A 15507-nucleotide genomic window follows, 5' to 3' on the forward strand; every position below is an offset into this window, starting at 1 on the left:
TCCATGTGCCGCACTCCATCTGCTAGAACACATCATTGAATATGCTCAAATGAGCAAGGCTGGCAATGAACAGCATGGGCCGAAGATGAGCCATTATTTGCGTTAAAGATACCCCCTCAACCAAGCCAAATTTCTTAAAGAGTTTTAAAGGGCTTTATAGATTTGCAGTGTTCTATATAATTATTGGAATATAATTACTCGTCCCATATGAATTCAAGTACTTTGTACTGACTTCAGCTATCGAGTTGTTCCTCTGCTATCTGTGTTTTGAATAGATGGAATCAGACCAATAACACCCACAAAAGTAATAAATAGAAAGTTTTTACTTTATTTACAAATGGAACTGGTGAGTCACAGAGGTTGTGCTGTTGTTTACCCAATAAATTAAATAAGATTCGAGTCAGGGGTAGGAAGAGCACTCAGTAATGGTGATTATTGAAACGTGTATTGAAGGGTGGGAGGTACACGTTCCGGTGGTTCGAACGCTTCAATAGTACGCCTCACATTGCATCTGGCGACGCCACAGTGACCAATCTGCACAACCAGTAACCTCCGTCGTTGTCACGAATCCTTTGCCGGCGGCACAGGTGAGCACGAGAGGTGTGGCTGCCACCGAGGGGCACATGTAGAACTGATTGGGATCTGGAGAGCTCCAGGGAGCTGGCGGCTGCTGGTTGCTGCTGTCACAGCCAGCTGACAGCTGGGCAGCCACCTGCTCCTTTGTGGGCCGACAGGCCGGCCAGTCGGAAAAGGGCAGACAGCCGAGGTGACCCAAACCGTTGAAAAATCCACGGCCCGGCGGACACTGGAGCTGCAGCGGTTGGCCGACATCGGAGCACACGTAGAATATGTTGGGATCCGGATCTCCCCACATGTCCGTGGCGTGTCTGCATGTTGCATTCGTGGTTGTGTGGGTCTCGGTCGGAACGGTGGATGCCTCTCCTTGTAACGGCATCACAATCGCCATCACCAGCAGCATCAGCACCCACCATAGCGAAATGTTCCATTTATTTTTCATAAATAATTTCATCACGAACGGCTGCCGGGCCATTTATTATGACACACAAAAGTTCGCTCGGCCACTGTCCACTGTCCAATTTTCCTTATTTCAATTTGCTATTATAGGTTGTTATTTTTGATGTGGTTCTGTTGCACTCTTTTCATCATTTCACCATAAGTGGGGTTCGTTAATAAATTTATCTGGTCTGGTACTCTGCAAACTGAAACCAAACAGGCGAACTGAAAAACTCGACTCGACTGATTGATGTCGGTGCCATTGTCTTTCATTTTTATACTCGTGCTTATTGCACGACTTTCCATGTTCCTGCAGTGTTATCGGTGCTATTTTTACAGTCATTTTTCATTGGGTTTTGGGGCATTTTTATTTTGGAACAAAGTGACGTCGTCGGTCTTTGGTCTGTGGCAGAAATTCGACGATTAGATAAAGACAATACAGTTTAAAGTTTTGTGCTCTCGTTTGATGATAAGTTACCAAATTATTGGTATAGCCACTGATCTCAATCGACAGTTGCTAAAAAAAATAATAAAATATTCCAAGCCTCATCGTTCGATAGCAGTACAGTAGATTGTGAGAAATTCCCGTCCAAAATCGAAATGATTCACAAGCATGAAAATCACAGCACAGTATATTTTGGACTACCGCCCGCCACAAACACATTCATGCGGTCCTTATCTAATCGATAGTATAGACATTAATTGCCTTTCAAATGAAGCCAAATTGGAAATTATTGCTGCAGAAATCAGACGAAAATTTAATTACGCTCTTCTACCGCTCCTCCTGCGATAAGATGGGTGGAACGTTGTTCGGAGTTCGGTGTTCCGGGGTTCAGATGCAGGCCCAGCTGCTGTCAAAACTTCTAATTGATTTGGCTTAAAGCAAGGGAATGAACCTCAGCTGCTGCTCCACAGAAAGAAGTCACTTTGCGGCCCATAACCTGAAAAAGTTCGACCGTCGTCTCACGGTTTTGCTGTTGAGTCACGTTGTCAATTCAACTTCCTTGGTATCTCCGCTCTCTATACTTTTTGCACTCTATTTACGCGAGTGCTAAGTTTAAATAGGCAAACTTCGAAGAGCTCTGGAAAAGTTGACAATATAATCGACATAAATTCCAATAGGCTTCCCATCGGCATCGCCGTTTGCCAGGGAATTCAATTAAAACTTTCCAAGGGAAATACATGGACGTGCACACCTGCTGACATTCAGACTAAAATATTTGACACCCAACAAAAAAGTAATTCAAGACCTAAGAAGCAGATTCTCGTCAGTTCCTGGAAGGCGCTCATCACTTAACCACTTGAGGCGTGATATCTTTCAAAAGCAGAGGCAGGATAGGAAATTAAGCTATGAATTGGCCATTATCTGCATATAAAAAAAATGATAAGCATACAAAGCTGCGTAAGAGCATACCAGAAGCCAAAACAGGCCTCGAACTACGTTTATTATTGCCGATGTCAACAAGTCGTATTCGTAGTGATATGGTAGCCCTCTCGAAAGTCCCGATAAGTACCACGATCAGCTAGAATGTTATAAAAGCCACAACGCTGGACTAAAAATCGTTTAGTCAGTGTTTAATTTTTCCCCTGAAAAGAAGTTTGGAATAGATCTACTATGCAAAAAGGTAAACTTACCCAGTAAATACATTTTTAGATTTTTCCTGTGGATTATTAGGAATTTAACTGAAAAGGATGATTGCTGTTATAAAATTTTGGAGCAAAAAGAAAAAATTCATCTATATAGATTCCAAATTGTTTATTTATCGTTTTAGGTTACCTGATTTTCGCGGGTCTTTTGGTTTTCGCCTATGTTGCCCAGGCCATAGCTGATGACTCCGATACCTCCGAGTGCCAGTCGGAGGACGAGTTATGGGGCGGCGAGGACATTCGAAAATATTACTTCTGCCTTAATGGTGAAGTGATTTCCCAAACTTGCCAAAGCGGCACCTATTTTGTGAACAATGCCACTGTCTCCGGCTGCATAGCTGCGGCTTCGATTACTCCCTCTTGCGTGAACTTGGATGTCTCCGAACCCGACTGCACCGGAAGCAACGCGTATTATCCCCAGCCCTGTGAAGATCCCACCCAATACTATCTGTGCACCGATAATGGTCCCAAGCTGATGACCTGTTTGAATGACAGTGCCTTTGTGAGCCGCGAAGGATACCTTGGCTGCGCCACCTGGTCCCAGTGGCGAGAGCTGCGAAACTGCACCATCGATTCCTGAACTCGTATGGCAAGCAGAGCATTTTAATTAAAGTTATCGCGATTGAAAGCGGCGTTATTAACTTAAAATTGATTCGAAATTAATTGATATATGTGCGTCGGTCAAGAATGCTGATATGATAAGGCTTGACATATATTAAAAGCAAACTACTGTTCATATTTCTGGAAGCAGGCAACTACTACAAACATCGATTGGCCATAAATCTAGTCTTTTCCCGTTCTATCAAGCTGAAATTGCTCAGTGGCCCGGGCATTTGAAGAAAATTCCAATCCCAATGCATTGCACTTCGTCTTGGGTGCGTGCGTGTGTGAGATTGTGATTGCGCAGCACCGCAAAACAATTGTCGCCGCAAACTTTTGCGCAAAACAAACAACAACTTGGGGGACAAATTACAGGGACAGCCATCGGAGCAGGGACCAACTGCAGGACATGCTCCTGGTTTGCTCAACACATGTTCGTCTGCCAACGCAATCGAGTATACTGCAGGTCCTTCGTGCTTGGTCCTTGGGCAACTGTATCGCAGTGCTTGCGTGTGTGTCAACGACTGCTTGCATCAAGTTCTCGCCGGGCTAAAAATGAGTTTAAAGTTCGATGCTGAACCGCATTAATCTTGTTTCTGGGTGGAGTGCAACATGAAACCAAAAGTTGCCAATGATTCCTACAGCAGCAGGGTCAAAAAAGTGACCCAAAGGGGAGTTTTAATACGATATCCGCTTGCATGAGATTTTGAAATCAGCAAAGCAATGAACTTTATAAAGAGAGTACTTAGTTGGGGAAAAGTTCATTCCAAAATAAGCCACTAGGTTTATGGTTATAAAAGCTCTGCCACGTAGATAGATCTCCTGTGGGAGTGATCCATTTACTCTAAATTTTTTTGGTCCTACCTGCAGATCCACTTTACTGCCATGCCCTCTTACTTTTTGATCATTTGCTGCGATTGCTGGGCTGCTGTACATCCGACAAGGTAATAAATGTCTGAGTGGGCAGGCAGCGAGGGCAGCAAAGTGTCAGTGACACGAAGCTGCAGTTCCACCCGACCCTCTGGCACCCGCTGCTATGTACCACAACGCCCACCCCAAATGAGTTAGTCAGGAAATTGCATTATTTGTCTTTGGCCATTGCGGGCAAAAACCGTACAAAGCTGGCGAGTGGCTGTATGTATGTGTCTGAGTGTGTGCCACGTTGAATTCTCCCATGGGGCACTAACTAGTGTAGCGGCCATCCTGTGTCCCCTCTTTGCGCCCTCTCCTCTTCTCCATCACTTGGGCTGCTCGTTTTGCTGCCTCGGCAGCCACTTTAAAATGGCGTGGCTATCTCCGGGCCTGTCCCGTCACACATGCGAGTTTTCAAATGCTCCAAAGTCACAGCAATCTTTCTGCTCCATTTCCGCCCACTCCTGCAGCTGTTGCTGCCACTGCATCCTGCATGCTGCTGCTCCTACTTTTGCCGTTGTTGTTGCATTTTAATTGCATGGATGCCTGTGCCGTTCGGGCCATTAATCCTGCACAAGTTTTGTGCAAAAATTGCGAAAAGGGATTTTTAAAGTCACAACTGTCGTATGTTATCAGCACACCCGGGGAGAGTCACTTTTAGAGAAGAGTGGCCAAAAGAGTTTAGGGCTGGGTAGCAGTTTTTCAGCTGAGAATATGCTGCACAGCCAGAAAAAGGTATTAAAGAGATTTATTTTAGTCCCCAAAGAAATTACGATCTCAGGAAGTTACAAAAATATATGTTTTTACACATAATTAATGCTATTGTTAACATGTTTTCTTACCATTTTTTAGCTTGCAATCTTAAAATGAAAAACGATTATATTTTGATAGCTTCTTTCCCCCAGTGTGCAGTTAAAAGACCGACTGGCTGGACCGACTGCAGCAGAGGTGCTTGGCTTTAATTGAGTTTACAATTTGTTTGTGGTCTCTGCTACGCTCTTCAAGTTTCGCCAGTGACTTCAAGAGCCCGGAGCTGCAATTGTTGGCAACTCTTCTAATCTCTGACCCGTTCTTGACGTGTTGTTACTTTAATTAAGTTTTGGGGCGCTGGCAGCATAAATAATTTTGTGCGACAACAGGGCGTATACGCAATGCGCTAACAGTTTTATTCATTTTTCTCTTCCTTATACTTCCTTTTGCTGGCCATTGTGCAAGGCATTTCCCCTCGAACGGGCATAGTTGGCATTTTTAGACCTCGCAGGCCTCCTCTCCAATCTGAAATCGAGTGGTGACAGTCAGTGCCCCCATGCCCGGGCGATGTGGCTTCCGTTGAATGATTTTTCAGTGCGCGCGTTTTCGCGCTCGAATTGTTTGCGATTCGACGGGGAAATGGGGTGCGGGCAAAAAAGTTGGCTTAAACTTTTCCACTTGAATGGCAGCGGAAGGTTTTATGCGCCTCAGTTCCATTGGCCCCTCGTTGGGCTCCGTTCCCAGGGAAAGAGGACAGACCGACTTGTGCCACATTGTGTTGCAGCGGCGCATGAGTATGTATATGCTGCATAAAGTATGCAGCATAAAATTTGTGCTCTGCAACAAATAAATATTTGACCCCAGCACCCCGCTGCGCGCAAAGCTTTTTGCAACAGCCACTGTCCCTCCCCCTTCATAGCTTGGCACTTGCAGTTCACGGCTTCGTTGAATTTATATTTGCACTTAACAACCGAGCAGCAACAAGAACAGAATGAGAAACAGAAACAGGAGCAACGACAACGACAACGCGACAACAGCAGCAACAATACAACCACAGCCCACCACGGCACCACTGTCGAGAGGGTAAAGTTTGTTTGGCTTATTTTTTGGTTACAAATCAAATCCAAAATCGCATTAAAATTGCATGCAGCGGAAAAATTGTGCAGCCAACTCGCAGAAGGGATGTGAAAGGCGCCCAAATAACCGCGTAACCAGAAGCCTTGCCACAACAAGGACTTCGCGTAGAGTCGTGGAGGATGAGAGGGGATGGTAGTCGGTTAGGGAGGTGGTGCAAGGATCAGGGTGTACTGGTGGTGCTCAAGTGGTTTGACTGCTGTTGCCTGGCCCTTGTTGTGCGAGACATTTGCTGCGGTGCTTTTTTGTTGCTGTTGGCATTGCAATTGAATTTTTGCGAGACGAAATCACTTCAACGCCTTCGATTTCAATTTCCGCCACATTTCAAATTTGTATTCTGTTATTGCATTTCGCCAGATTCCCCACCCGTAATTGTCCTTGTTTTTTATAGGATTTCCTTGTTGATTTGGGAATTGCGGTTTACATCGAAGGTGCAAAGATTGATTTTTCTTCAGCTCCACGAATAAGTTCTGAGATTTGATTGAAATTTTGCGGTTCGTATTTATTCAACATTAATATCAAAGCACCCAGATAAGGCAACAAATTCAACTCTCGCCATTCTTTTTCGATTTAAAAGAGCTTTTAAGATAAAGACAAACAAATGAAGTAAAGACCCATTTACCAAGTTCCGCTTTCTTTTTTGCAACTATTTGGTCTTCAGTTCCTAATTACTCTTTTCTTAGTTTTATTTTATGGTTTTTCTCTGACTGGCATTGATACATCATTCCCTTTTTCCTTCTTTTGCTTTTGTAATTCGATGGCTTTGCGATTGGACACGCACATGAAGGGCTCCCACTTTCCCCTCCCCTTTTTATTCTTCCATTTTGCATTTGCCAGTGCCGCTTCTGGCCACATGAGAAAGGTTCTTGAGCTAAGGAGGGAACCAGTTACTACATAGCCCTGCAAGCCCCAAATTAAACAAGCCCATGTCGATACGGGGCTTTTAGGCCTTTTCCATTTCGATTATATGTCCTGCAGCTAAATAGTAGTACACCCTGTACTAACGGAACTAGATTATCCTTTTTTAGATATTAATGATTATGATGAAAATTAAACAAAGCCCTTAATAAAATACCCTTAATAAGGAAGTCATTAAATATATTTAAATTTGTTTCATTAAACGCCAGGTAGAATTTAGTCGAGGAAAGTCCATGGGGACTATTTTGCCGGGTCTGTTGTGGCTGCTGGTCCTGCTTCTGTTCCTGTTGTTTGCTGTCACTCGAGGACGACGCTGTCTGGATGGCTGAGTGACTGAATGAGAGAGGCAGGCTGCCAGTATGCCGGCGTTGTAATGGTGGGGCATCAATATCTCATTTGTATAACATATCGCAGTCAATATGAGACACGTGTATAAGTATCTAGTTTACTCGGGCGGGGCGGTAGGGTCTCGTTTGGGTTTCCAGGGGGCGTTTGCCGTCCGTTGCATGTCATTGTAATGGTATCATGCCGTAACAGATTTCTGTTTACCTTGATTTACATATGCACACGAGAGCCGGAAGGTGGAGATCCGTACTCCTTAGAAGGGATAAAGTGGGTGGGAGACAAGCCGCAACAGAGCAAACAAACGATTCAGCTTGCTGCTCACTCCAACGTCCTGCCACGTAAATAGAAAAGAAAACACTTAAGCATGCACTTAGTCTTTGCGCCTTTCACTTCGTGTCGATGGTGATGTCGATGGCGATGTCGCCTTCGATGTGTCTGTGTGGTCTATGGGTGTGTGGGTGTGAATAATCACATATGTGAGTGCCAGGACACAGGAGTGTGTACTGGGTGTGTTGTGTGCTACCAACTGCGATTTATGCAAATTTGTTTGGCTGCTGAGCCAAGCCCGACTGTCGACTTTTTTGTTAACAGTTTCTGTTCCGTTGTTCTTCCCTTTGTGCTTTTGTCTTGCACCACCACTTCCACCCATCCACCCACTAAGCAAATAAAGTTATTTGCATGCGCAAGTAAATCGATTTGTGTATATCAAATTGTGGGGCTTCAAACAAAAAACAGAAAAATCGCACACACTCAAAGCAGAAAGCCAAACAAAAACAAAGATTACTGCTTTGCTGCAGCTGTGCTGTTGCAGGGGAAAAAAATAAAAACGTAAAATCCGGATCACACGAAACGCTTTATGTATTGATTGAATGAACGCTCTTATCTTCGTTTTAAATCCAAAATAATGAAACCTTAATGAAAGTTGATTTTAAATTTAATTGGTCCACGAACAAATTTTGGCAATTACATTAGTGATGCTAAAAGCGAAAAAACAATACACGTAACCACCACAAAGCTCGGTGCTCATTTTGTTTGTCCATTTGAGAGCTCTCTGCTGCAGCTAATTAAAAATTATTAAAACTAGCGAGGGAAGTTAAGTCCATTGGGCTCAACGTGGAATCGACCATGGGAAATTGCCGTCATGTCAATTTACCAAATTGCGCAAACAAACAGAGGGCCAAAAGCGAGGCCACTCCAGATGGGTGAAAAAGTCCACACACACATATCGAACATTGCGTAATTGGTGCACGTATGCCGCTCGATGTGGCCCAAACAAACGCAAATCCTTGCCAGCATCAACAAGCCCGCCATCCTCCCAAAAGCAGCTTATGTCCTTTCCCGTCGCGGCCTGTGCCGAACCGACCAGGCACCTACCCGCTGTGCGTTTCGCATAAATTAACCAGCACTCACCCGGGAAAAATCGGAAAACACTTTTTAATTATATTTTCAACAACAATTTGTTTCAATACATTTTCGGTTGTTTTATTTGCGTGGCCTCGTGGGCGGATCCTGTGGTTCAGTCCACTGCCAGTCCTTCCACTTCACGCAACGCTGCTCCCTATCGTAGAAAAGCTCATTGGCGGGGCAGTGCTGGAGCTGGGCGGGTTGATCCGCCTTCCCGCATTTCCAATACGCAGTCGGATCCCAGAAGTGTCGGAAGTTCCGCTGTAGTTCCTCCGGACTGTGGCATCCCGGCTCACCATTATAGTCCCTTCCAGACATGACTGAAAATATTCAATTATTTATTTAAGAATAAAAATAATTATACAGGTTCACAAAAAAAGGTTTGTTATTATTTTAAAGTGTGTATAAATGTTTTTCATTCATGAAAAATATTTTAGTTTATTTCTAAGTATATACTTACTCTTACATATATTTTCAACTTGATAAAAATGATTAGACGACTATCTTTGGAAGTACTAAAACAAATGTTTAACAAAGTCGAACAAACAAACAATTAAAACAGTTTAAAGGCTAGACTTTTGCCAAATATAAACGATATGTACATTGATTCTCTTTAAATCTACATCAAAATCGGGAAACGAAATAGTTTAGCGATATTTTGTGAAAATTCCTGGGGATCCCCTTCAAAATGTTGAAAAGTTCATGGAAGGACAATACGGCCCACAACGAAGGTCATATCTTTGCCGTAAGTCATCCAATTCTTGAGCGGGATACCTTAAACGATTTGTAGATTGATTCTCTTTAAATCTACATCAAAATCGGGAAACGAAATATTTTTGAGATTTTTTGTGAAAATTCTTGGGGATCCCCTTCAAAATGTTGAAAAGATCACGGAAGGACAATACTGCCCACAGCGAAAGCCATATCTTTGCCAATAGTCATCCAATTCTTGAGCGGGATACCTTAGACGATTTGTATATTGATTCTCTTTAAATCTACATCAAAATCGGGAAACGAAATATTTTTGAGATTTTTTGTGAAAATTCCTGGGGATCCCCTTCAAAATGTTGAAAAGTTCATGGAAGGCAATACGACCCACAGCGAAGGCCATATCTTTGTCAATAGTCATCCAATTCTTGAGCGGGATACCTTAAACGATTTGTATATTGATTCTCTTTAAATCTACATCAAAATCGGGAAACGAAATATTTTTGAGATTTTTTGTGAAAATTCTTGGGGATCCCCTTCAAAATGTTGAAAAGATCACGGAAGGACAATACTGCCCACAGCGAAAGCCATATCTTTGCCAATAGTCATCCAATTCTTGAGCGGGATACCTTAAACGATTTGTATATTGATTCTCTTTAAATCTACATCAAAATCGGGAAACGAAATATTTTTGAGATTTTTTGTGAAAATTCCTGGGGATCCCCTTCAAAATGTTGAAAAGTTCATGGAAGGCAATACGACCCACAGCGAAGGCCATATCTTTGTCAATAGTCATCCAATTCTTGAGCGGGATACCTTAAACGATTTGTATATTGATTCTCTTTAAATCTACATCAAAATCGGGAAACGAAATATTTTTGAGATTTTTTGTGAAAAAAATTGGGGATCCCCTTCAAAATGTAGAAAAGATCACGGAAGGACAATACTGCCCACAGCGAAAGCCATATCTTTGCCAATAGTCATCCAATTCTTGAGCGGGATACCTTAAACGATTTGTATATTGATTCTCTTTAAATCTACATCAAAATCGGGAAACGAAATATTTTTGAGATTTTTTGTGAAAATTCCTGGGGATCCCCTTCAAAATGCTGAAAAGTTCATGGAAGGCAATACGACCCACAGCGAAGGCCATATCTTTGTCAATAGTCATCCAATTCATGAGCGGGATACCTTAAACGATTTGTAGATTGATTCTCTTTAAATCTACATCAAAATCGGAAAACGAAATATTTTTGAGATTTTTTGTGAAAATTCCTGAGGGCTTCAAAATAATGAAAAGATTATGGAAGGACAATACGGCACACAGCGAAGGCCATATCTTTGCCAATAGTCATCGAATTCTCGATGAAGATACCTTAAACTATTTGTAGATTGATTCTCTTTAAATCTGCATCAAAATTTAGGAACGAAATATTTTGTAGATTTTTTGTAAAAATTCCTGGGGGTCCCCTTCAAAATGTTAAAAAGATGTGTTCAAAATCTAACAGAAAATTTATTTTTTGATTTTATATTTCCATTTGTAGTGGTTTAGGTTGATGCCACGACAGGCTGGCTAGGCGGCAGCTCGGTGGGAGACCAGTACCATTGGGAAAATGGAACGCAAGCTTTCACATCGTCCAAATATCCATAGCCCGCAGTACACTGGCCCAGGGTAGCTGGAATACCCAAAGTACTGCAGATCCAGTAGGCGTTCTTCAAGTAAAAGTGGCGGTAGTAGACCTCGGCCAGTTCCTGTTCTGTTTGGCATCCTGGTTGACCAGTGGGCTTGCCTACAGCAGCTCCATTCGAGAGGGTGAAACAACTCAGGACGAGGAACAAGCCGAATAGAGTTAGAAACTTCATCTTTATTTTGGCAGAAAATATTTGGGGGCTGCTTCCGTTGGACTGACCTATGCTAATCCATGGCCCGCTTTTTATACACCCTTGGGCTGCCCGAAATCTTATCTAGCGGAAGATGCAAAGCTGCGGTCGCGATAAGCTTACCCGTGTAAGCCCCAGAAATCACCCCACACTGTTTGCCATTTGGAGGCAGTTTATGGCGCTGTTTGTTTGCCCATTGTTGTTTCTTCCGCTCGAGTCGCTGGCCAAGTGCTGTCCAGGTGGTCTCACGTCCCATCGACTCATCCACCGCTCCCCAGCTACTTGCCTGCTTGCATATTCATGACATCAACGGCAGCTGTAAATTATTTTCAGAGATAGCCGGGCAGGCCGCAAAACAAGTGGAGGAGCAACGTTGTTGCCTTGGCCAATGCCAGCGATTCTCACAGTGCCACCGCTCTCTGTTGCCACTGCCACTGCTAATTAATTCAAAACACTGCCTCAAAGGCATTTTTGGGGCTGGTCCAACAAATTTCACCTGGCTCTAGGAGGGAGAGCGCCTTAAGCCATATTAGGTCCTTGCGCACTTGAGTAATTGCCGCAGTGCACTGGGCTGCAGTCGAGCCTCCCGCTTTCGGCTGCTCCTCAGCCAACTTTGGCTTTGTTGCTCAGTTTTGCGGATTGGGCTTTTGTTAGTTTTGGGCCATAAATTAAATCGGGTTATTAATGTCTGCCATTAAATGAAGCCACCGGTAGGAACGGCGCTTGGCTGAATTTGCTTCGAAAAGCTGGAAAGTCCTTGTCCTTGTCCCATTGCAGCGGTTTCTGGGTCTCGCCGAGTGATTTATGTTAATTCGTGTGGCATTTGTAGTATTTCGAGTATTTTGAGATTTTCAAAGACAAGGCCATTTATTTTGCATGCACACAGGTAGAGATTCCTAAGATTCCCTGGTAGAATTTGGATTTAAAGTCATCTTTTAAAAAAAGCCTTGCTCAACTTTGCTCTGGAAAATTAAACTTAAACTGAAAAAAGTGTTTATCGATATAAAATAATTGAGTTGTATTCTTTCACACCATTTTCCCCTATGAGTATTCAGAATTTTCTCACTGTCTCTGTAATTTAAAGGCATTTAAAAAGAAACAAAAAATAAACGGCATAAGGGAAACAATGAACCTTTGATGCAATTACATATGTATATTGCGTATACGTCACGTATGCTTAAATGTAATTTTAAAATTTTTACCCGCACTCGTCTCCTCTTTAATACTTGCACACGAACACTCCTCGCCCGTACCCCGATGGTGGAAAATTCTTTTACATGCAAATGTTTTGTTGGGTTTCACATGCACGCAAAAATAAAATTTCGATTGAAACGTATTTTTTGCCGCTTATTGATGTGCTCGCTGGTCTGACAAAGCGTTTGACTGACAACTGTGAAATGAAATAAAATGCTCGCCAAAGTTCACGGGCGAGCGCATCAAAAATAGTGCAACTTATTGCACGGGTGAGAGTGGGCCTCGGTTTGCCCACTGGGAGGACGGAGGATTTCGCCATGGGGGTGGTAAGATCCAGACCCAGGAGGGGTTAAGTGGGCGTTCGGCCGTGACACTGCCAAGCATATATTGATTTATGGCATACGCTATGCTTGAAAGCAAAACTCCCACAATTGCCATTCAAAAAGGGGGCTCAGCCCCGCTTAACTGCTGTCACAAGCCGCACGTTAACAATTGCAACTGTAATTGCAACTGGCTATCGGTGCTGCCATAAAAATATACTCTGAATTCTGTGCGACGGCCACTGAGCGAAATGAGTGCCCCAGATCATAAATATGATGCACGCCGGATTCGTGGGAAGAGGTATGTACATACATATGGAAGTTTATTGCTCTCGCGGATCTTGTACTTGACATTGGTCAGATAAGTGGGAGACCACTTGGATACCACTGAGATACCGTAGAGAGCTAAAATAAACACATTTATTGAAAAATTCTCACAGTTTTGTCAGATTTTTTTTTATAGTATGTAAAAACCTATTGAAAGATTTTTCACTAATTATCATTTTTTCCTGGCACACAGTCCATTTTTTATACTTTGTTCATTCAAATATTACATTAGAATTGTATAAAAAAGGTGTAAAAAATTTCATTATTAAAGCTTAAACCAAAGAGATATTTATTTTTACCTTTACTGGCCTTTAATATTAAAAAATTTAAAAGTGTGCGACTACAAAACCAACAAATAAGCGCTTTTTTAAATTTTCATATTTTTTTTGTGTTATTGTTAGAATCCATAAGCTTATTAGTCCATTTACATACCAAATGGAGTGGGTGGGATCATTTCAGTATACAATTTGATGCAACAAGGCTAATAAATAAGCATTGGGATTTATAGACGAAAAACTAATAAATTTGGCAATTTGTAAATTAAAAAACTAATTTAATGCTTGAATTCGCAAATTAGTGAAAAATAAAACAATATATTTATTGTCTCCGCTGAAGAATACATTTCAGCAGGGCTTCCAACCGGGCGGACGACTTGGTGGCTCATGACATGGCTGCCACACCCAGGCGATCCAAGGCACACAGGCGTTCATATCCTGATCGAATCCTGTGTTGGCCTGACAGGTCCTGAGCTGGGCTTTGAGGTGCAATCCTGGGCACATCCAGAACTTCGTCGGATCCAGGCAGTGGCGCTGAGGGATGCCCACCTCCTTTTCGTGCAGGCATCCGGGCTGAGTGAAGTCGTTGCACTGTGCAAGAATCCTGGGCGGAAGCATCAGTAGCAGGAGAAGGCAGCCGGCAAGCGGCCAGAAGAGAGCTGAGCAGGATAATCATCTTTAGTCCTTGGGAGGTCTTTTGATGGGCGACAGAATGGACTCACCTTGCGGACGCATTGTTTCGCTGGCTGTGGGTGGTGTGATTGGTGGTGTCAGGGCTTTTATAGGGTCCTCAAGTACCCGTTGTTATCAATCGCTTTCGATTGATTCGACTCCAAGTTCGACGTCCCTCTCGAGGTCGCTGCTGTTTGCCCATCTGCAAAGTTGGTATAGCCCACTTGGCCAACATAAGCTGAATGGGAGTTGCGAGGGGTGACAAAGCCAAGACAAAAGACATATGTCCGGAGCGAGATTTAGCTGGAAACTGCAAAGCAATTGCAAGTGGAAAGTAACAAGAAAAGGGCGAGAAAAACGGAAAGGGAACAAAGCAGCAGCTTCTTCTTCTTCGCTAGCCAATTTCGCTGGACATGCCAAATGCATTTCCGGCTACCACCGCATGCCCTTCCATGTCAGGACTCTAAATAAAGCAAGTCACTCCCATTTGTGGCATTGTTGCCCGCCATTGACAGGCCAAAAAAAAAATAAACAAATGGAAAAGTTACTGAGTCCTAGGAAAAATAAATTATAAAAGCCAAAGTAGCGTGGTGGAATGAATGAACCCTGGATGTATTTTGTTAGTTAACCACACCTATCGAATATGTCTAGGAGCTAATATTGATAATTATATTAGGGCATCTCACAAGATATGCTTATGTTAGAAATCAAACAGTTTCACTTTAAATTTAAATTTTCCGCAAAACAGTAACGGTGCTGCCAGACCTCAAAATACTCATGTTAGAGATGGGACTTTGTCCTGGTTGCTGCATAGTTGGAAATGAACGCCGGCAATTTATAACGCTCGCAAGCCTGTTCAAGGGCCTAGTTTGTAAAGAAAATTTGAAAACAGATAGAATAATTAATTTTGGAGAACGAAGGCTCCCAGGGCTGGAGCTCTTTTGGGTGTCTTTGGTCACACTTCACTTCCCCTCACACACATTTGCTATCTTTGTCACTCCTAAACGAATGGAAATGAGAGCCTCAAGAGAGAAACGAACAAAAACAGGGCGACTATTGTACAAAAAACGTACACAGGGTAACTCGGGGCCAAAATAAATAAAAAAAATACCAGGGGAGTGCAGAAATTAGAAACAAATTAAGTAATAATAATAAATTGGGGAATAAAAACGAGCGTGCGGTCGAAATAAACATCCGCAAAACAACATCCGAAACCCCGCCGAATCCGCGTCGAGATGCATTCAAGCTCCGCGGCCCCGACACACGCAAATCACAGGTTCCCTCGCAGTAGGAGTAGCAACAACAACGTTAGCAGCAGCAAAAGCAGAGCCACACAAACCGAAGTGTAGTGAACGAATCAAATCTAATTATAACAAAAAAAGTGCAAAAGCCAGGCGATACCAAGC

At 42.9% G+C, this 15507-nt stretch overlaps 5 protein-coding genes across 5 annotated transcripts; 1 reads left to right on the forward strand and 4 right to left on the reverse strand.

Annotated features, from left to right (window-relative positions):
* Positions 1-305: 305 nt before the first annotated feature.
* Positions 306-1285, reverse strand: LOC6499251. The gene has a single exon (XM_001954986.4). The coding sequence runs from the start codon at positions 1049-1051 to the stop codon at positions 488-490; it is 564 nt and encodes a 187-aa protein (XP_001955022.2). The 5' UTR covers positions 1052-1285; the 3' UTR covers positions 306-487.
* A 1252-nt stretch (positions 1286-2537) lies between these two features.
* On the forward strand, positions 2538-3399 carry LOC6501339. The gene is made up of 2 exons (XM_001954987.4): positions 2538-2639; positions 2787-3399. The coding sequence occupies exons 1-2, from the start codon at positions 2630-2632 to the stop codon at positions 3239-3241; spliced, it is 465 nt and encodes a 154-aa protein (XP_001955023.1). The 5' UTR covers positions 2538-2629; the 3' UTR covers positions 3242-3399.
* Positions 3400-8726: 5327 nt separating this feature from the next.
* On the reverse strand, positions 8727-9042 carry LOC123256971. The gene has a single exon (XM_044714031.1). It carries the CDS (start codon positions 9040-9042, stop codon positions 8803-8805), a length of 240 nt encoding a protein of 79 aa, XP_044569966.1. The 3' UTR covers positions 8727-8802.
* LOC6499250 lies at positions 8727-14567 on the reverse strand. The gene is made up of 3 exons (XM_001954990.4): positions 14152-14567; positions 12516-14088; positions 8727-9044 (listed from the first exon to the last, which is right to left on the reverse strand). Exons 1-2 carry the CDS (start codon positions 14162-14164, stop codon positions 13778-13780), a joined length of 324 nt encoding a protein of 107 aa, XP_001955026.1. The 5' UTR covers positions 14165-14567; the 3' UTR covers positions 8727-9044; positions 12516-13777.
* On the reverse strand, positions 10926-11357 carry LOC6499249. Its single transcript, XM_001954989.4, has one exon. It carries the CDS (start codon positions 11293-11295, stop codon positions 10981-10983), a length of 315 nt encoding a protein of 104 aa, XP_001955025.1. The 5' UTR covers positions 11296-11357; the 3' UTR covers positions 10926-10980.
* Positions 14568-15507: the final 940 nt, after the last annotated feature.

This window comes from Drosophila ananassae, chromosome 2L (genome assembly GCF_017639315.1).
Source record: "Drosophila ananassae strain 14024-0371.13 chromosome 2L, ASM1763931v2, whole genome shotgun sequence".
Classification (NCBI taxonomy): Eukaryota; Metazoa; Arthropoda; class Insecta; order Diptera; family Drosophilidae; genus Drosophila; species Drosophila ananassae.